Source organism: Diadema setosum, chromosome 2 (assembly GCF_964275005.1).
Source record: "Diadema setosum chromosome 2, eeDiaSeto1, whole genome shotgun sequence".
Taxonomy (NCBI): Eukaryota; Metazoa; Echinodermata; class Echinoidea; order Diadematoida; family Diadematidae; genus Diadema; species Diadema setosum.
The window spans coordinates 31729993-31747091 of record NC_092686.1 but is presented as its reverse complement, the minus strand read 5'-3'; the positions used below and the strand labels follow the sequence as shown (position 1 = coordinate 31747091).

At 40.8% G+C, this 17099-nt stretch overlaps 1 protein-coding gene across 1 annotated transcript; it reads left to right on the top strand.

The window, feature by feature from the left end:
- Positions 1–2107: 2107 nt before the first annotated feature.
- Positions 2108–3472, top strand: LOC140244095 (uncharacterized). Its single transcript, XM_072323746.1, has one exon. It carries the CDS (start codon positions 2108–2110, stop codon positions 3470–3472), a length of 1365 nt encoding a protein of 454 aa, XP_072179847.1.
- Positions 3473–17099: the final 13627 nt, after the last annotated feature.

Below are 17099 nucleotides of genomic sequence, written 5' to 3'. Positions count from 1 at the left end.
ACTTCGTCGACCCGTACATTAATCTCTGCAATCGACGATTCTCTCATTTTTTTTAATCTTGTCGATTTCTTCTTTAGCTCGCTTTCTGGCCTCTTCGATCTCTGATTTCCTTTTCTTCTCGGCATCCATCAACTTTGTGGTAAATGTCGTTGACAATTTACTCTCGAGAGCATCGAGATGTCCGTCGATATCTTTGGAACATTTCGTCAACATTTCCAAGAAGCTTAGATTTTCATATTTTAAATTCAATATTTTCGTCAAATCTTGCTCAATCGTCTTCTTCTTTTGGGCGAAAAACTTCAAAATATCAGCCAGTTCATGTCGCACGTGAGTAGTCACGGCACAGGTGTGGCACACCGCAACCTGACAGTCTTTGCAATACAGTTCTACCTCCTTCTTGTCATGCTCTGGACAAGGCCATTTTACTTTTCCTGCCGACACGTCCCCGAGAATGGCGTGGGCAATACGCTCGGCACAGGTCTTGCAAAGATGCCGTTGCTCAACCACTTTATAGCCTTGGGTGGTGCCTTCCGGGATGCCTTCTTTGCTGTTTCCACACTCTTCACACTTCAGTCCTAGACTGTCAAACAGGGCCGCCATCTTAAATTATAGCAATAAAACGACAACGCGCTAAGTACAACTTCCCCCAGCGTAATTCACCTCTGCAGATCGTCTGCAAAGAACTAATTTGTGGCGGTTCGTGATAGCACTAAAAATGAGCCGTCGAAATATCGTAAAGCTTGATATCCAAATTCGTCTTGTGTACAACGAAAGGGAGAGTATAATGAGTGCAAACTTGGGGAAACAACGGTGTCATATTGGCGAGTGAAACAAATACGTCTGCTTTGAAATATAATAGAGTTGTGATTCTATCAGAGCCCTCACGTAACGTTATGATTATAGTATACACGTCGTGCTCTTCCTTACGCACAGCCTCCAACGAAACACAAACGCTTCCGAAATTAGAACAAGCGCATCCTGTCTAGTGCAGAATGACTGCTGGGTCCAGAGGTCATATTGTCAGTAATCTTTCGTCACAATAGTTCATTAGTGACTGGGGCAACTGTGGTAAAATCGAATACAAATTATTTTAAGGTGATTCCTGGAATTGGATGTCACAAATCCTTAAGTGTGAAAACTTTAATACTTTAATACTTTGAAACAGAGGATTAAAGGAAACCAAAATCGAAGGAGTAATGTGGATTGAGTGACAGCAGCAACATTAGTAGAGCACACCAGTGAAATTTTGAAGAAAATCGGACAATCGATGCAAAAGTTATGAATTTTAAAAGTTTTGGTGTTGAGACCAGTGGAAAAGGAAACTACTTGAGTTTATTACATCATGCGTGGACAACAGTATAAAGAAAATATAAAGAAAAATCAATGTGCTCTCACTTTTCTAGCGTAATGAAAGAGCACTTGACTAACCGCTTTCAGAAAGCAGGGGAAATAATTACTATATACCCTCGACATATATGTCATATCAAGTAGATGGAATGTGGAATTTTCATGAAAAATGAATTTTTGTGTCTGAATTGATAGGCCTACTAACTGAACCTGTTCAAAACATTTTTTCCTGATCTCCCCGATCAAAATTGACATACTTTGAATCGTAAGGCAAACGGGGAGAGCGTAGTAACAGTGTAAACATCGCGGGGTGAGCGTAACAAGATCTTTTTGAGCGTAGTAACATCGGCAAAAGAACGGGAAGTAAATAGCCGGGTTCACACGTACAAAATAGCGGGATGACGATCGCGATCCGGATCTCGAGTTTTTTTGCGAGCGTCCACACGTACCAAATTAGCGGGATAGCGATCGCGATCGGTATCCCGCTAATTTGGCGAGCGTCCACACGTACAGGTACCGAATTATCCCGCTAATTGCCGTTATAAAATGGGTTCAAGAATGTAGCCAATAGGAAGCGCTGAAATGAGACACACCTCCTTCCTTTACTTCAGTACTATTGCACTGCCTGTAATCCTATGGTAGATTGCCGGTCGTCTGTGCGCGCGGCGGCTCCTTTGAATTGCAGTGCCTGCAATGCTAAATATGCGAAGTCCAGAGGTTAGATATCGCGATATCGATAGCCCAGCGAAACGAACGAAAAATGGCAGCCTCCAGCTCGGATCCGTTGCAGCCGCAATTTGAACTGTTAAATGACGAGGAATTGGATGAATTAATCAATGGAACTGATTCGGCGAGCACGAAGCGGTCTCTGAAATTCGGATGGCAAAGATTTGAGGCCTTTGTGAAATTTGCCAAGACTTCATTGACTGATATTTCCCGTGAAAATTTGGATCTGCTACTGTCAAAATTTTACGCTGGGGCAAGGAAGGAGGACGGCACATCGTACAGCAAACGTAGTATTCAGTCAATCAGGTATGCAGTACAGCGTCACTATCTAGACGAACAAGATTTTGACATTTGTGACAAAAGCACATTTCCGAAAAGCAATAGAGTGTACAAGGCAGTTCTTGTAAAGCTGAAGAGAGAGGGGAAGGCAGATGTTAAACACAAAGAAGCGATCTCACCTGGTGACATGGAAAAAATTCAGAATTGTGAGGACCTCAACTGCAATACACCTGCGGGGTTGCAAAACAAGGTGTTCGTAGATTTACTGATGTACTTTTGCAACCGCGGGCGAGAAAATATTCGTTCAATGAAGCCTTCAGATTTTTCCGTACAAACCGACGAGAATGGACGTCGTTACTTGAGAAAGAGAGACTGTTTAACCAAAAATCGTCGTGAAAACGAGGATGAATCATCCATGGGATTGATGTTTGAGGTTCCAACAAGTGAAAAATGCCCTCTGAAGTCTTACCTGACCTATGTATCGAAACTGAATGACAACTGCCCTTTCCTGTGGCAGAAACCGAAAAGTAAAGTGCCTGAACAGGAAGGAGAGCCATGGTATTGTAGCTGTCCTATTGGTGTTAATACCATTGCCAACAAAATCAAGCAAATTTCTACATCGGCAGGCTGCAGTAGAATATACACGAACCATTGTGTAAGAGCAACGTGCATCACCTCACTAGACAGCGCTGGGTTCGAGTCACGTGATGTAATGTCCGTCAGCGGTCACCGTAGTGAGAGTTCTCTGAGGCATTACAGCAAAACTGGTGTACAAAGGAAGAGAGAAATGAGCAGTCACTTGTCAAAAAAACTCTGTTGCACATCAGGAACACCAGCACAGTCCAAAAAGAGCGTAGAACTTCAAAGACATGATCTTTCTGATGCCAGTGTTACTACTGTTAGATCTACTGTTGCTGGTGAAGAACATAATCGTCATGATCATGGAACAGAGTCAGAGGAAATGTCAATTTCTATTCAGAGTTCTCAGACGCAGAGTCAGGTTCAGCAGGAGTATCGCTATCGAAGTGTGTCCATTTTACAAAACTCACCTCAAGTTCGCAATTCTAATGCACCTCACTTTCATTTCCAGAACTGCGAAGTGCATTTCCACCATAAGTAAGGCAATTGGAACTTGTACATGAGTTGATGTTTGTATTAGTCTTCATTTCACCGTTCAACTTCAGTTTGGTTGACGTTCACTTCACTTCAACGTTCACTTCACTTTGACGTTCACTTTGATGTTTATAGGTAAGTAAATAACTCATAGACCCATTTTATAAAACTAATGATGCACAGGATTATTTCGTGGCGTAAGTGAAGGTGCGGCGCACTCTCGAGTATTGACAATGGTGCAACATGCACTCGGCTGCGCCTCGTGCATGTTACACCATTGTCAATACTCTCGAGTGCGCCGCACCTTCACTAACGCACTCTTTCCTGTGCATCATTAGTATAATAGAGATAACAGCAAAGCCTGCAAACTGGGTCACGCAGCGCCCTTCTCTATCACTGCCTGTGCGCACTTTCCTTTGTCCATTGTCTTTTACGCGTCAGTGGTGTGGTTCGCGCGCTGTTGTTTTGGTGCGCCAAAGAGGTGAAGGACCTCTTCGCAGAGGCCTCGCTGTTGTGATGTGCGCATTGCATGATGGGATATAAAAACTCGAGATTCTAATCCCGACCGTTCACACGTACCAGCGCGCGGCCAATTATCCCGCTAATTGATGAACCAGCGCAAGATTTCTTGGGATTAGCATCGCGATGCTTATCCCGCTAATTTTCGGGTTTTTTCTGTCCACACGTGCAAAAAACTCGGGATGACGATCGCGATGCAAAACTCGAGATTTGTATCCCGCTAATTGGTGTACGTGTGAACCCGGCTAATAAGACCCCGTTTACAGTGCGAGGCTCGGCCACGGCCGAGCCCTCCTTCATTTCAGTGTAAGCGCGCAAAAGGCCAAATGCGAGGCCAAAATTGGCCGCGCATTTGGCCACGCTCTGGAGGTGGACGCAAACTGGGCCAAATGCGCGGCCAATTTTAGTATGGCTTCCAGACCCTCTGCCCGTACTATTTCGCCATTCACGATATTAACCCCCTCAACGTCGAAAACTAGTATACTCAGTAGTTTAAGGTGGTTTTGTCCTGCAAAGGATTTTCCTTCGGCAAAGGCCTTTGCCCGAACGGCGACTTCGTCGCCACGGAATCCAGTTGGCAAAGGGTCTGAAAACCAGACTATACCAAATTGCGTTTGTTTACAAGCAGAGCGCCACTATGACAAAATATTGGAAGGTTTGAATTAAAAGCGCGGCCGAGCCCAGCAGTGTAAATGGACAAAATTGAGAGGCTCGGCCGCGCAATTGAGGCCGGGCTCGGCCGCGGCTCGGCCCCGCACTGTAAACGGGGTCTTGGACCCCATTTACAGTGCGGGGCTGGGCCGAGCCGCGGTGCGTCTGACTTATTGATAGGCTAATTCAGTGCATCACAACCGGCTAGAAGTTGAGAAAGGAGAGCGAAAACGAGAGAAGAAGAGAAAGAAGAGAAGACAGCATTTATTTAGCAAACAGGTCGTCAAGATGAAAAGAACAAAGGGATGAACGCATTGACTACTGATTCCGACCTTCAAACACAGATTAACTTTACTATTATTATTATTATTATTATTATTATTATCATTTATTATTATCTTATTTGGCAGAAAACATACAATACACAATCAATTACAAAACTCAAAATAATCAATCAATACATTAACACAAAAATACCTAAACACTGGATGCACCTGACAGGGCTGCCAGGCATTGGGCAATAACTGTAGTCCGCGGACGGCCGTAACCTATATCCCTTCCAGGCGCATCCAGTGTTACAGATTTATGTGCCACTGATTATCATAATGAAATATTCATAACTATACCGTTTAAAATCTCTTGCATAAAAATACAAACTATGTAAAAATCCTTGTATATTTCACAATATCAAATCACAATTTACAAACTCATGATCACACCAATAAAAGGGTGATATAATTACAAAACAGATCCCTTTACTTTCCCAACCCTCCCCTCACTCACTCCCCAATTAAAAATCCAATCACAAAAAAAAAAACCAACCACCCGTCCCCCATCATAATTATTACCTCACAAAATATCTATTCATTAAAAAATAAACAAACACCAAAACCTGGATATGTGTCTTTAACCCCCCTCCCCCCACACAATTCATTACATTCACCATACTTCCAAATCACTTATCAATCTAACCAGTAAAACACCACAATATACCAGTTAAAATTGTCTCAACCCACAAAACACCCCCATCCAAAATTCATCATTAAAAAAAGAAAAAAAAAAAGAAAAAAATAGTGATTCAAAAACGCAAAATGGCACTTTGAATACAATGACTGTAAAATTGAAACGAACAATGAAATAAGACTTGAGAGGAGATCTGGGGCCTGCCTCACAAAGAAGCGAAGTTGATCCCAATCCCACGACTGACCAAAAACCATAACATGCTGTGTGCATCTCCAATGCTGCTCAACCCTCCAATAAAAATGAAAATCCCGGAGACCCCCTTCATGCAACCATTGACACGAAACAAAACAACAACAACAACAACAACAACAACAAAAAAACATTCTGCAAACATTAATAACAATTTGAGGCGCGTGGTAACCAAGCCAACAAAACTAAACAAGGAAACCAGCAGCACTTGATACCACAATCCCTATCGAATCCCAATTTCTAAATTCAACCCATTTTCCCCACGAAACACCCCAGAAAACATATAAAGAAATAATCAATATACATATACATAACATATATAAACATATAATTATAATTATACAATTATAATTATTGTCAATCTGCTGGATTGACTAAATGACAAAAAACAAGGGGAAAATGCAGCTGGTTTCTAAAAGAAAAAGGGTTTAAACTATGACAAGCAGGTAAAATCATCAAAGAATTTGTACAGATACCAAACAGAAAAAGCAGAAAGTAAAAGATTTGTTACAGCCTCCTGGGCTGGGAAGGAATGACGTTTCTCAGACAGGAAGGGGAAGGTAAAAAAAAAACCAAACAAATTGACTGTCTAACCAAAACTAGAAATGTCGCTTTGGCGACTGGTATGCCTCCGCCATAATGCATGATTTTCCCAATAGGTCTAGATAGTACATGTGGACACTGTGTGATTACATTTTCACAAAATTGGCAAAATATTGGAATGACAAGTTTGTCACAAATGTGTTGAATGTTCACCTTCCTTGACGTAGGTTTAATTGGATGAATAAGAGAGCATGTATCTAGGGATTTAAGGACTTTAACTTGACTTTGACCCATTCATACATTTAGGCATTGAGTAATTTTCAAGGTACAGGTGTGGAGAAACAGTGCAATTTCTGAATTGAATAGTAAATTGTTACCATTTTCATCTGGCCCTTGACCCTTAAATTCATAAGATAATTACTTTCAGGTAGAACATGCATAATATGTACTAAGTTTCAAGGTAACTTGAGCCACTTCCGAGATATGGAGGAAAAAGTTAGTTCAGCACTTTCACTTGATCTTTGACCTATTGACCTTTGAGGCAAAAAGAGAAAAGAAAACTTTCCAGAGAATTTCTATTAGGTTACACATGCATACACCAAGTGTAAAAAAATAACCCTGCTGGCATTGCATAAATATGAGGGTAATAGTAAAATTTTGAAGTCTTGCACTTGACCTTTGACCCCTGACCTTTGACCCCATGAACCCTACATTCTCTAGATAATCATTTCCAGTCAGTACATGTATATACTATGTTCCATGACGATACCTTGAACAATTTTCCAAGGTACGGAGAAAAAAAAAGAAGTTTTAATATTTTTACTTGACCTTTTGACCTTTGACCTTTGACCTCATGACCCAAACTTCCACCAGAGAATCTTAATTGTGTAATACATGTATACACTAAGTTTTAAGAAAATATCTTCAGGCATTCAATAGATATAGTGGAAATAGTGAAATGTTATGTATTTTACCCTGACCTTTTGACCTTTAACCTTTGACCTCATGACCCAAACTTCCACCAGAGAAACTTAATTGTGTAATACATGTATACACTAAGTTTTAAGAAAATATCTTCAGGCATTCAATAGATATGGTGGAAATAGTGAAATTTTATGTATTTGACCTTGACCTTTTGACCTTTGACCTTGAGCATGTGCACCCAAAAGTTGATAGGCACAACTTCACCCCCTAATACACATACATGCCAAGTTTCATTAGGATACCTCAACAGGTTTCGATAGTTACCTTGTCCACAAAATTCATTACGGACGGACGGAAGGACGGACGGCGGACGGACGGACGGACGGACGGAAGGACGGACGGACGGACGGACGGACGGAAGGACGGACGGACGGACGGACGGACGGACAACCCGAAAACATAATGCCTCCGGCACCACTTCGTGGCGGAGGCATAAAAAAAAAAAGATGTATTACTGCTTTCATTGAAAACAGTGTTATCAAAAATTAAGGGGAAAACAGCTCGTAGCTGACAAATCTTAGGCGTGAATACAATTCTATATTGTCTGATCTTCACAGTAAGAAAAACTTGACAATCGCGAGTTTTTTTCAAACTTTATTTTCAAGTGCAAAGATTGACTCGAACAAGCAAAGCAATCCTAATAAATAGAGAGCCCCCGTAGAGGTTTCTTTAAAATCAGACAAAAAATGAATTTTTCTTTTTTTTTTTTTAGTTTCACACGTTTTCACGAAGCAGTCATATTGCTCACAACAATTTATATTCAAACAGTCTGGGAACTATAATAACAAGAGTTTACCGGATAGATACCTCTCAGCCACTTCAGAGTGCACAAGGCTGCTATATAGATCCCCTCCCCCCATTGCCCATGTGTATTCCTTTTGGTAATTACTGACAATGTGAGTAAAATATCTTTTCAAAGGAAAAGCGGTCTGGAATTGAACCCAGGGCCTCAACTTGAAGATGCAGATGCCTTCTCCACTACATCGCGGTGCTTCTTCGAAAGACAAGAAGATTAATAAAACTGTGATTCGTCAAATAATATTATGTAGAAATCTTTTTTATCAAGCGCTCACTTTTGAGGGCATTTCGAATGCGTCTCATAAGCATATGCACAGTCGTGACATCATCAGCAAATGAAAAGAAAAAAACGAAAAAAAAAAGACATCTCACAAAAATACACATTGTGTTCAAGTGTCACTACCTTTTAATATACATTCTACATCTAAACACAATTATAGTATATAGTTATAGTATAGTTAGTATACACCAACTCTACTTGTGAACACATGCAAGAGCTCTAAGTGGTCGATCTCAATCCAAAATTGCTGCCACAAATCAAAGAATTCCGTCTTTCTGCTTGATCTGACATTTTTACTTCGTTAAAGAACCATCTACACGATTACAGATGGCATTACGGATCATCCATGATCTTTTTACTCCGGAAATGATGCTCTGGCGTGCGACGCGGGCGACGATTTTCTCTCAGTGCCGATGTGGATTCGTTCCAAACTGGCATTTCAGGGAAGAACACTTGTGCCACTGGATCCGTATGTACGGTCCTTGAACGGAGGCGCAAGTTATCTACTGGGAAATCCCCGGTACAGCAGTCTATGTGACCGATACCAGTCGATAGCATCCATTTCCTGCTCCTCAGGAAAGTTTAGGGTTATAGTTCCTAACTTCCGACATGGCTTATTTGAAATTAGTTGCCCTTCAATTTCCAGTTTAGTTTTGCTTTAGTTTTTTTTTCTTCTTTTTTGTTTGTTTGTTTGCTTGTTTGTTTGTTGTTATTTTTTAATGTGGACATCAATGACCTAGGTGATAATTAAAGTTTACAGGTTTTTGTAAGATTAAAGTCTGGCTAAAAAAAACACCCAACAACAACAGCTTGGGTTTATTGATTATGTTGATGAAAAACTGACACAGTCATTTGTGTAGACCAAAAACAAAACGGATGAAAAACACACTCTTGAGATGGCAATGTATTCAGTGTTTTGATCCCTGATTCTTTCATTCATTCATTCATTCATTCATTCATTCATTCATTCATCAGGTATCACCTGGATGTTGTTATGGTCAAAACGGCCAAGTTGATGACACACATTTTAGCCACGTAAGCGTCAAGTATGATCCCATAACAAGGATGAAGCATCGCCTTATTTTTGGTTGGAATGTATTGATGTATTGCTGAAAAATTGAAAGGCAGTGGTGTAGTCTGCATTGTTTTGTTAAAATCACCCATAAAGACGACTGGGGCGTCACTGTCAGGGGATAGATCACCCTTCCAAACGATGCGTGCGCTCTGTCAGAATTATACAAATAGTGAATGGTCACGAGTGCAATGGTACAAGATTTCGCACGAGGTGAAAGATAGAGGCGCTCTATTCAACGAGGCGAGACAACCCATCACTTGATTAATAATAATTACCTTGATGAAAACAGACACTTCATCTACAACTGCCATATCATTTGAAAAAAAAAATAGTGAAATGTACGTACAGCATTTTGAAGAGCATATAAGAAAATGAACCATCTTAAAGTTTACCTCATCTTTCAAGCTGCTGCATTGAGGGAATAAAAAACAGACAGATTGATCAGCAGGCCATCTCCAAAAAAAAAAAAAGAAAAAGTACATGCAAGTAGAAAAGATGAAATAATGTCACTGTCATATAAACGTCAACATTGGGTGACATAATATAAATTGGTTTAATTTGGATCATATCTTTATCAAAGTCTCACCCGTTATATTAACACCGGTCCATTTTGTTATTGCGAGGGTTCGATAATGCGAAAATGCAATGAGGTCGTTATTCCGAAGGCTCTATAGTCTGAAAGTAAAATGATAAGGTTCGTTAATTCGCTAGTTCGTTAGTTCGAACCCTAGTTTATTTTGGGATCAACGAATCCACGGAATGATGAACCTTATTCGGAATGACTCTGACGCCACAAATGTTGGGATCAATGAACATCTATGTACACGGAATTTGTGTGTTTCGGGATAACAAACCTTCGGAACAACGAACGTCTGCATTCACCTCGGTATAGGAAGGCCTATAAATGTGAGATGCAATGTTACAAACATACATGCATATAAATCATTGCACATATAGATAAAATTATACAAAAATAAATGTTTATACATATAATATATACAATACACAGTCATTTAGTGAAACGATTATTCACACTCCTCGGTATCCTTTCAAGTATGTTTTTTTTTTCATATAATGATGAAGGATTATACTGGTGACGCGTATGGTATAGGCATTCGAATTCTATATATTTCGCATTCGAAACCTCTGTTGTTAGATTAAGACATTTTTTCCCTCCCAAAGGCTATCCCAAATCCAGCCTAACTCTGGGGCTAGTCATCTGTATCATGCTCAAGCAACGTCATTACCCAAAGCTCCGGTATAAACCACGCTCCCAGCGGGCCACCCCCTCATTTCAAAAAGGGATAGACAGTCAAGGGCAACCACAAAGAGAGAAACCTTAATGTTCACATTGCAATGTTGACTGAGTCCAACCAGAATTTAGACCAATAGGTGAAAAACAAATACACCATTGCAATTGCCAATTATAGCAGTACTTTCCGCATTCCCTCGTGGGAGAACAATAAAAAGTACCGGAGGATGTGAATTGCTTCTTTGGTGAATGTAGATAAACGTGATATGTATTCATATGTATTCTGTTGTACTGACGTTTACTTTACTTTTATTCTTCACGTATTCCTCCACTAAAAAAACCCCAACAACAACAACAACCCAGCAACAAACAAACAAACACAAAAACAACAACCCACAAAAAAACCTTATCTTTAAACTCTGAAAATTCACACTAACTCCGTGAACTTCAAATGCATATACGTTCAATGCATGACATTACACAACATGAACATTACTGTATTATGAAATGCCAAAAGGAGAACATTCAAACATTCACATCTATAGGTTATAAATGAATGCTAACATGGTGTAATAAAAAGGAACACGAAATACGATAACTGCATAAGACATCCCCGAGCTTTGTCAGCATCTAATTCTAGTCGTCTGCAGTGGAGTTTGGTACCATTTTTTCTTTTTGAGTGCCAGAATATTGCGTATTGTAATTAACGGAGAATCCGCTTTCTCATTGTATCAATTTCACAGCGGAATATTATCGCATGTTTTTCCCACAAAAAAAAGAAGAAAAATTCATTGCGCGATATTGGGAAAGCCATACACGTGTAGCTCCCCTCGCAGTTATACAAGTGCCCATGATCATAATGGTCACATCCGGCATGAAAAAAAAAAAATAGAACTGTCAACTAATCTTATTCATCTATATATGTTTATGATTTAAAATAGATATATAAGTTTCAAGAGTGTCTTGACATTTTTTTTTTTTTTGCAGTTCGATCATTTAGCGAAGTATATGCAATAAATCATGAACGTTAGCAATTCCTTTAAATAGATAAGATGAAAGATGGACAGCGTATAGAGAATTAAAAACAATCTATAAGCATTTAGGAGACTGGGAAAAATTATGAAATATCAATGATATTTCCTAACACTTGTTTTAAGAGGCAAAAATATGCTACAATTACAATCACTTTTCATTAGTTTTGAAAAAAAAAATCAAACCCAGATGCCTTTTGTTTATTTCAAACTTGATAGCATAGTACTGGTAAATTGAGGGAAACTGTTGTCGAGTTTCCCCCCCCCCCCCCCAAAAAAAAAAAAAAACACAAAAAAAACCCCAAGTATCTTCAATGTTACAAATTACTTCATTAACATCTTGAAATTTTCACTACTCACGTCAGTTGCAATACCATGAAACTACCTCTACAATCTATAAAATATGAAATATGCAGAAAATGACATATAGGAGAAAATATTGATTTACATGTCCGCATCTTTGTTAAAACGTTTAACTTAACTTTTTAAACATATAATTAGTTCAGAAAGTATACTCTAAGACTGAGACATGTCAAAACTGATCTGTTCTTAAATTTCATCAAAATTCGTTGGTGACTTTCCAAGTATAATAGAATTGTCGATAGATATAGACAGTCAAACATACAATCATCGGTAAAATCATCGGTAAAAAACAAACAAACAAACAAAACCTCTTGGTGGAGGCATAGATAGTATTACCACGGTCATGACGTTATCAGCAGTAGTTCAACCCAAAACAGCTATGAATGTTGTGCTTCCTTATTTTGTTCTGTTTTTGCTCTTGTCAAGGAGGGTTGCAGATCACTAGCCCCAGGGATCTCCCTGCAGATATGAAGTTTGCTACCGTTCAAGATTACCAACGTGCCAGGCCTTGGCAACACGCATCTCGGGCGATATCGATATAACCAAGATGTGGGGAATTCGATGAGATTTTGTTGGACTACGGTTCCATCGGAGGAGAGTACGCCAACCTTTCCTGTGGAGCTTTGCTCTTGTTCATCTGCATAAACGACATAAATCATGTTGTCTGCACCGACATGGCAGTTGATATTTCGACTCCAATCCTCCAGGGGTAGAATCCGCTTGATCTTTCCTGATGACTGATAGAACCAGGAGATCTCGGCATGCCCCGATTTGATGACAATTTCCCCATTCTCAAGTGAGTCGAAACTCTGTATCGTCCTCGTCTCGATATCGTTGATCGTACGGCATATCGCCCCCGTCTTGGCATCAATTACGTAGAACACGCCTTGAACGTGGTCGGCGGCGAGGAGTCTTCCTCTGTTATCAACACTTAGGTAAGCGTAGCGTGGGCCATCACTTGGTAAATCCTGGAGTTTAAACTTTTCGTTATCCATGGTGCAGATATAGATCTGTCCATGCTTGTAATCGCTATATGCAAAGTGATCATTGCCTAGGAATGCAGCATCAAAGATACCTCGGTTTTTCTCTGCGACCATCAATGGATTGATCGCGCCACTTTCCACATTCACTTTGTACAAGCCCTGGCCAGCCCCGTCGCGAATTGCGATTGTTTGCTGATTAACACGGCACACCAGGAAAGGTTCTTCAATGTCATCAGGTACTTTGATCGTTTTCTCAATCTCGAACGATCGTTTGGTTCCCGCCAGGTAGCCCAAATTATCCTCTCCGTCTTCTTTCTTCAAACTGACCTTTTTAGCCATGGCTGTCAACAATGCTGGAAGATCTTTGTCAGTGGAGGGAATCATTCCAACAACTGACGAGTCTGGCTTCTGTAGCCTATAATGGAAAACTTTGCTGTCACAGTAATTTAACAGGGACTTTGCATCTGAATCTTCAGCATCAATTGTATTCAGTGAGAAATTGGTTACTTCCCGGGCCTTGGATATCCTGCGTTGAACGCGATATTTCATGTCCTGTAGTTCTGCTGACAAAGCATTGTTTTTCTTCTTCAAGTCGAACTTTACATTATTAGCCTGTGTATTGACGTATGCAATCAATGACTCTCTCTTCTCTATAATTTTGTCGATTTCTTCTTCTGCTACTTCGCAGGCCACGTCAATCGCTGACTTCCTTTCCTTCTCAGCATTCATTACTTTTGTAGCAAATGTTGTTGCCAAATCATTCTCAAGAGTATTGAAGTGCTCATCGACATCTTTGGAACATTTCGTCAGCGTCTCTAGAAAGCTTAGATTTTCAGATTTTAAATCAGACATTTTCTTTAAATCTCGCTTGATTGTCTGCTTTTTATGGGCAAAGAACTTCATAATATCACCCAGTTCATGTCGCACATGAGTAGTCACGGCGCAGGTGTGGCACATAGGAACCTGACAGTCTTTGCAATACACATCTGCCTCCTTCTCGTTGTGCTCTGGACAAGGCCGTTTTACTTTTCCTGCCGACACGTCCCCAAGAATAGCGTGGGCAATGCGCTCGGCACAGGTATTGCAAAGATGCCTTTGCTCAACCACTTTGTAGCTTTCGGTGGTGCCTTCCGGGTTGTCTTCTTTGCTGTTTCCACATTCTTCACACTTCAGTCCTAGACTGTCAAACAGGGCCGCCATCTTTTATGGCGATGAAACGACTACGCGGTAAGTACAACTTCCCGCAGCGTAATTTAACTCTGCAGTTCGTCTGCAAAGAACAAATTTGTGGCGGATTGTGGTAGCACTAAAAATGAACCGTCGAAGTATCGTAAAGCTTGATATCCACATTCGTCTTGTGTACAACGAAAGGAGAGTATAATAAGTGCAAACTTGGGGAAACAAGGGTGTCTCTTATTCGCTAGTGAAACAAATTAATCTGCTTTGGAATCAATAGAGTTGTGATTTTCTCAGAACTCTCAAGTAACGTTGTGTAAACACGTCGTGCTCTTCCTTACGCACAGCTTTCACGGAAACACAAACGCTTCCGTAATTGGATCAAGCACATCCTGCAGTGCAGATCGACTGACTACTGGGTCCAGAGGTCATATTGTCAATAATCTGTTCGCAGGGGCGTCACCAGCTTTTTTTCAAGGGGGTGCAGTAAAACATCATGCCTGATGGTGTCGAATGCCGATGAAAAATCCAGCAGAACAAGTATGGTTTCATTGCCATGGTCTAGAGAAAGATTAATATCATTTGACACTTTGAGTAATGCTGTTTCACAACTGTGGAATGGTCTGTACGCAGACTGCAGGGGTGAGTGTAAATTGTTATCAGAAAGATAATGCTGAATATGCCGAACCGCAGCTCTCTCTATAATCTTTCCAAAAAATGAAAGATTAGCAACTGGTCGATAATTCTTCAACTGCTCGGGATCCAACCTTGATCCTTTAATTAGTGGAAAAACAATGGCATCCTTCAGACTTTTAGAAAATGCACCCTCTTCAAATGATCTATTTACGACGCATGTGATATATGGAGCAAGTTCTACAACATGCGGTTTGTAGCTATATTTTTTCGCTTTGGAAATAAAGGGGCGGGGCGCACTGGGCCTTACTGCTGGCAATTACTGTCAGCAACATCAGGTGAATGGCATAACGATTAAATGCGAGCATACGAAGAGAGCGAGCTTGAAAATTTTGACATTTGACAGTCCAAAAACTGCCGTCTGTAGCTATATTTCTCGCTTTCGAAATAAAGGAAGGGGGCGCACCGGACGCAACTGCCGGCAATTACTGGCAGCAACATAAGGAGAATGGCATAACGATTAAATGCGAGCGAGCGAAGAGAGCGAACTTGAAAATTTTGACATTTTACAGTCCAAAATCTGCCGTTTGTAGCTATATTTTTTCGTTTTGGAAATAAAGGAAGGGGGCGCACCGGGCACAACTGCCGGCAATTACTGGCAGCAACATCACAAGAATGGCATAATGCGAGCAAACGAAGCGAGCGAGCTTGAAAATTTTGACATTTTACAGTCCAAAAACTGCCGTTTGTAGCTATATTTTTCGCTTTGGAAATAAAGGGGCGGGGCGCACCGAGCGCAACTGCTGGCAATTACTGTCAGTAACATCAGGTGAATGGCATAACGATTAAATGCGAGCGAGCGAAGAGAGCGAGCTTGAAAATTTTGACATTATACAGTCCAAAAACTGCCGTTTGTAGCTATATTTTTCGCTTTGGAAATAAAGGGGCGGGGCGCACCGGGCGCAAATGCTGGCAATTACTGGCAGCAACATCAGGTGAATTGCATAACTTTTAAATGCGAGTAAACGAAGAGAGGGAGCTTGAAAATTTTGACATTTTAGAGTCCAAAAACTGCCGTTTGTAGCTATATTTTTCGCTTTCGAAATAAAGGAAGGGGGGGGGGGGCGCACCGGACGCAACTGCTGGCAATTACTGGCAGCAACTTCAGGAGAATGGCATTACGACTAAATGCGTGCGAAGTGGAGCGAGCGAGCTTAAAAATTTTGACATTTTACAGTCCAAAAACTGCTGTTTGTAGGTATACTTTTTCGCTTTGGAAATTAAGGGGGGGGGGGGAGCCCGGTGTGCACCCCCCCCCCTCTTGGATCCGCCACTGGTAGTCAAGAGTGTCGGTTTATGTTTATGATTGGGAGAGGTATGACCAGCGAGGTGGCGTCGAAGTGACCAAGCGGGGGAAGCGGGGGCAAAATCTGCACTTTAGAGCATCCACTAATTGTGCGTGTTTGTGTATTATATACATGGAAAAGTTAGGAATTGGCGCTGGTCAAGTCTTTTTGTTGGCAATGCAAGACATCTTTATATAGACTAGTATGTTACTATGTAAAGCAACACTGCAAAATCAATGATCTAGCTTTGATATAACGAAGCGTAAGGTACAAAGGTGTACTTTCTACATCACATTGCGCAACATTGCACCGACTCTTTTTGCCGTTCGGATGCTCTGAGTACACTGCGCACATCCTGCTTATTTATGCAGAATGCCAACCAGGAATCACGCTGAATCACAATCTTTTGTCGGCTCCGGGCTTTTACTTGAACAATGTTTCACACTATTATACCTCTTGAATTATGGTTAAAAGAAATCATAGAAAAATATCTTATTTCTTGATCACCCTTTCAAAAGCAGTTTACTAACCCTTGAATTACCATTTTGGTAAGTCTTTTTTTCTTAACCAGCGGATGGGGGGGGGGGGGGCACCCCCCCCCCTTCCGTAGTTCCGCCACTGCTTTGGGGTGAAATAATTGGACAGATTTCTGACAAAAAAAGCAAGAATTTCTTTTCATCGCGGGAATTATGATTATGTGGGGTTGGGCAAATGGTGCGCTTGCCTTCCAATATTTTTATAGGGGCAACATTTTTTTTTCTTTCAAAAGCAAGAAAATCTTCTCATTT

Excerpts from the sequence above, each read along its gene's own strand:
- LOC140244095 (XM_072323746.1), top strand. The coding sequence starts at position 2,108 with ATGGCAGCCTCCAGCTCGGATCCGTTGCAGCCGCAATTTGAACTGTTA.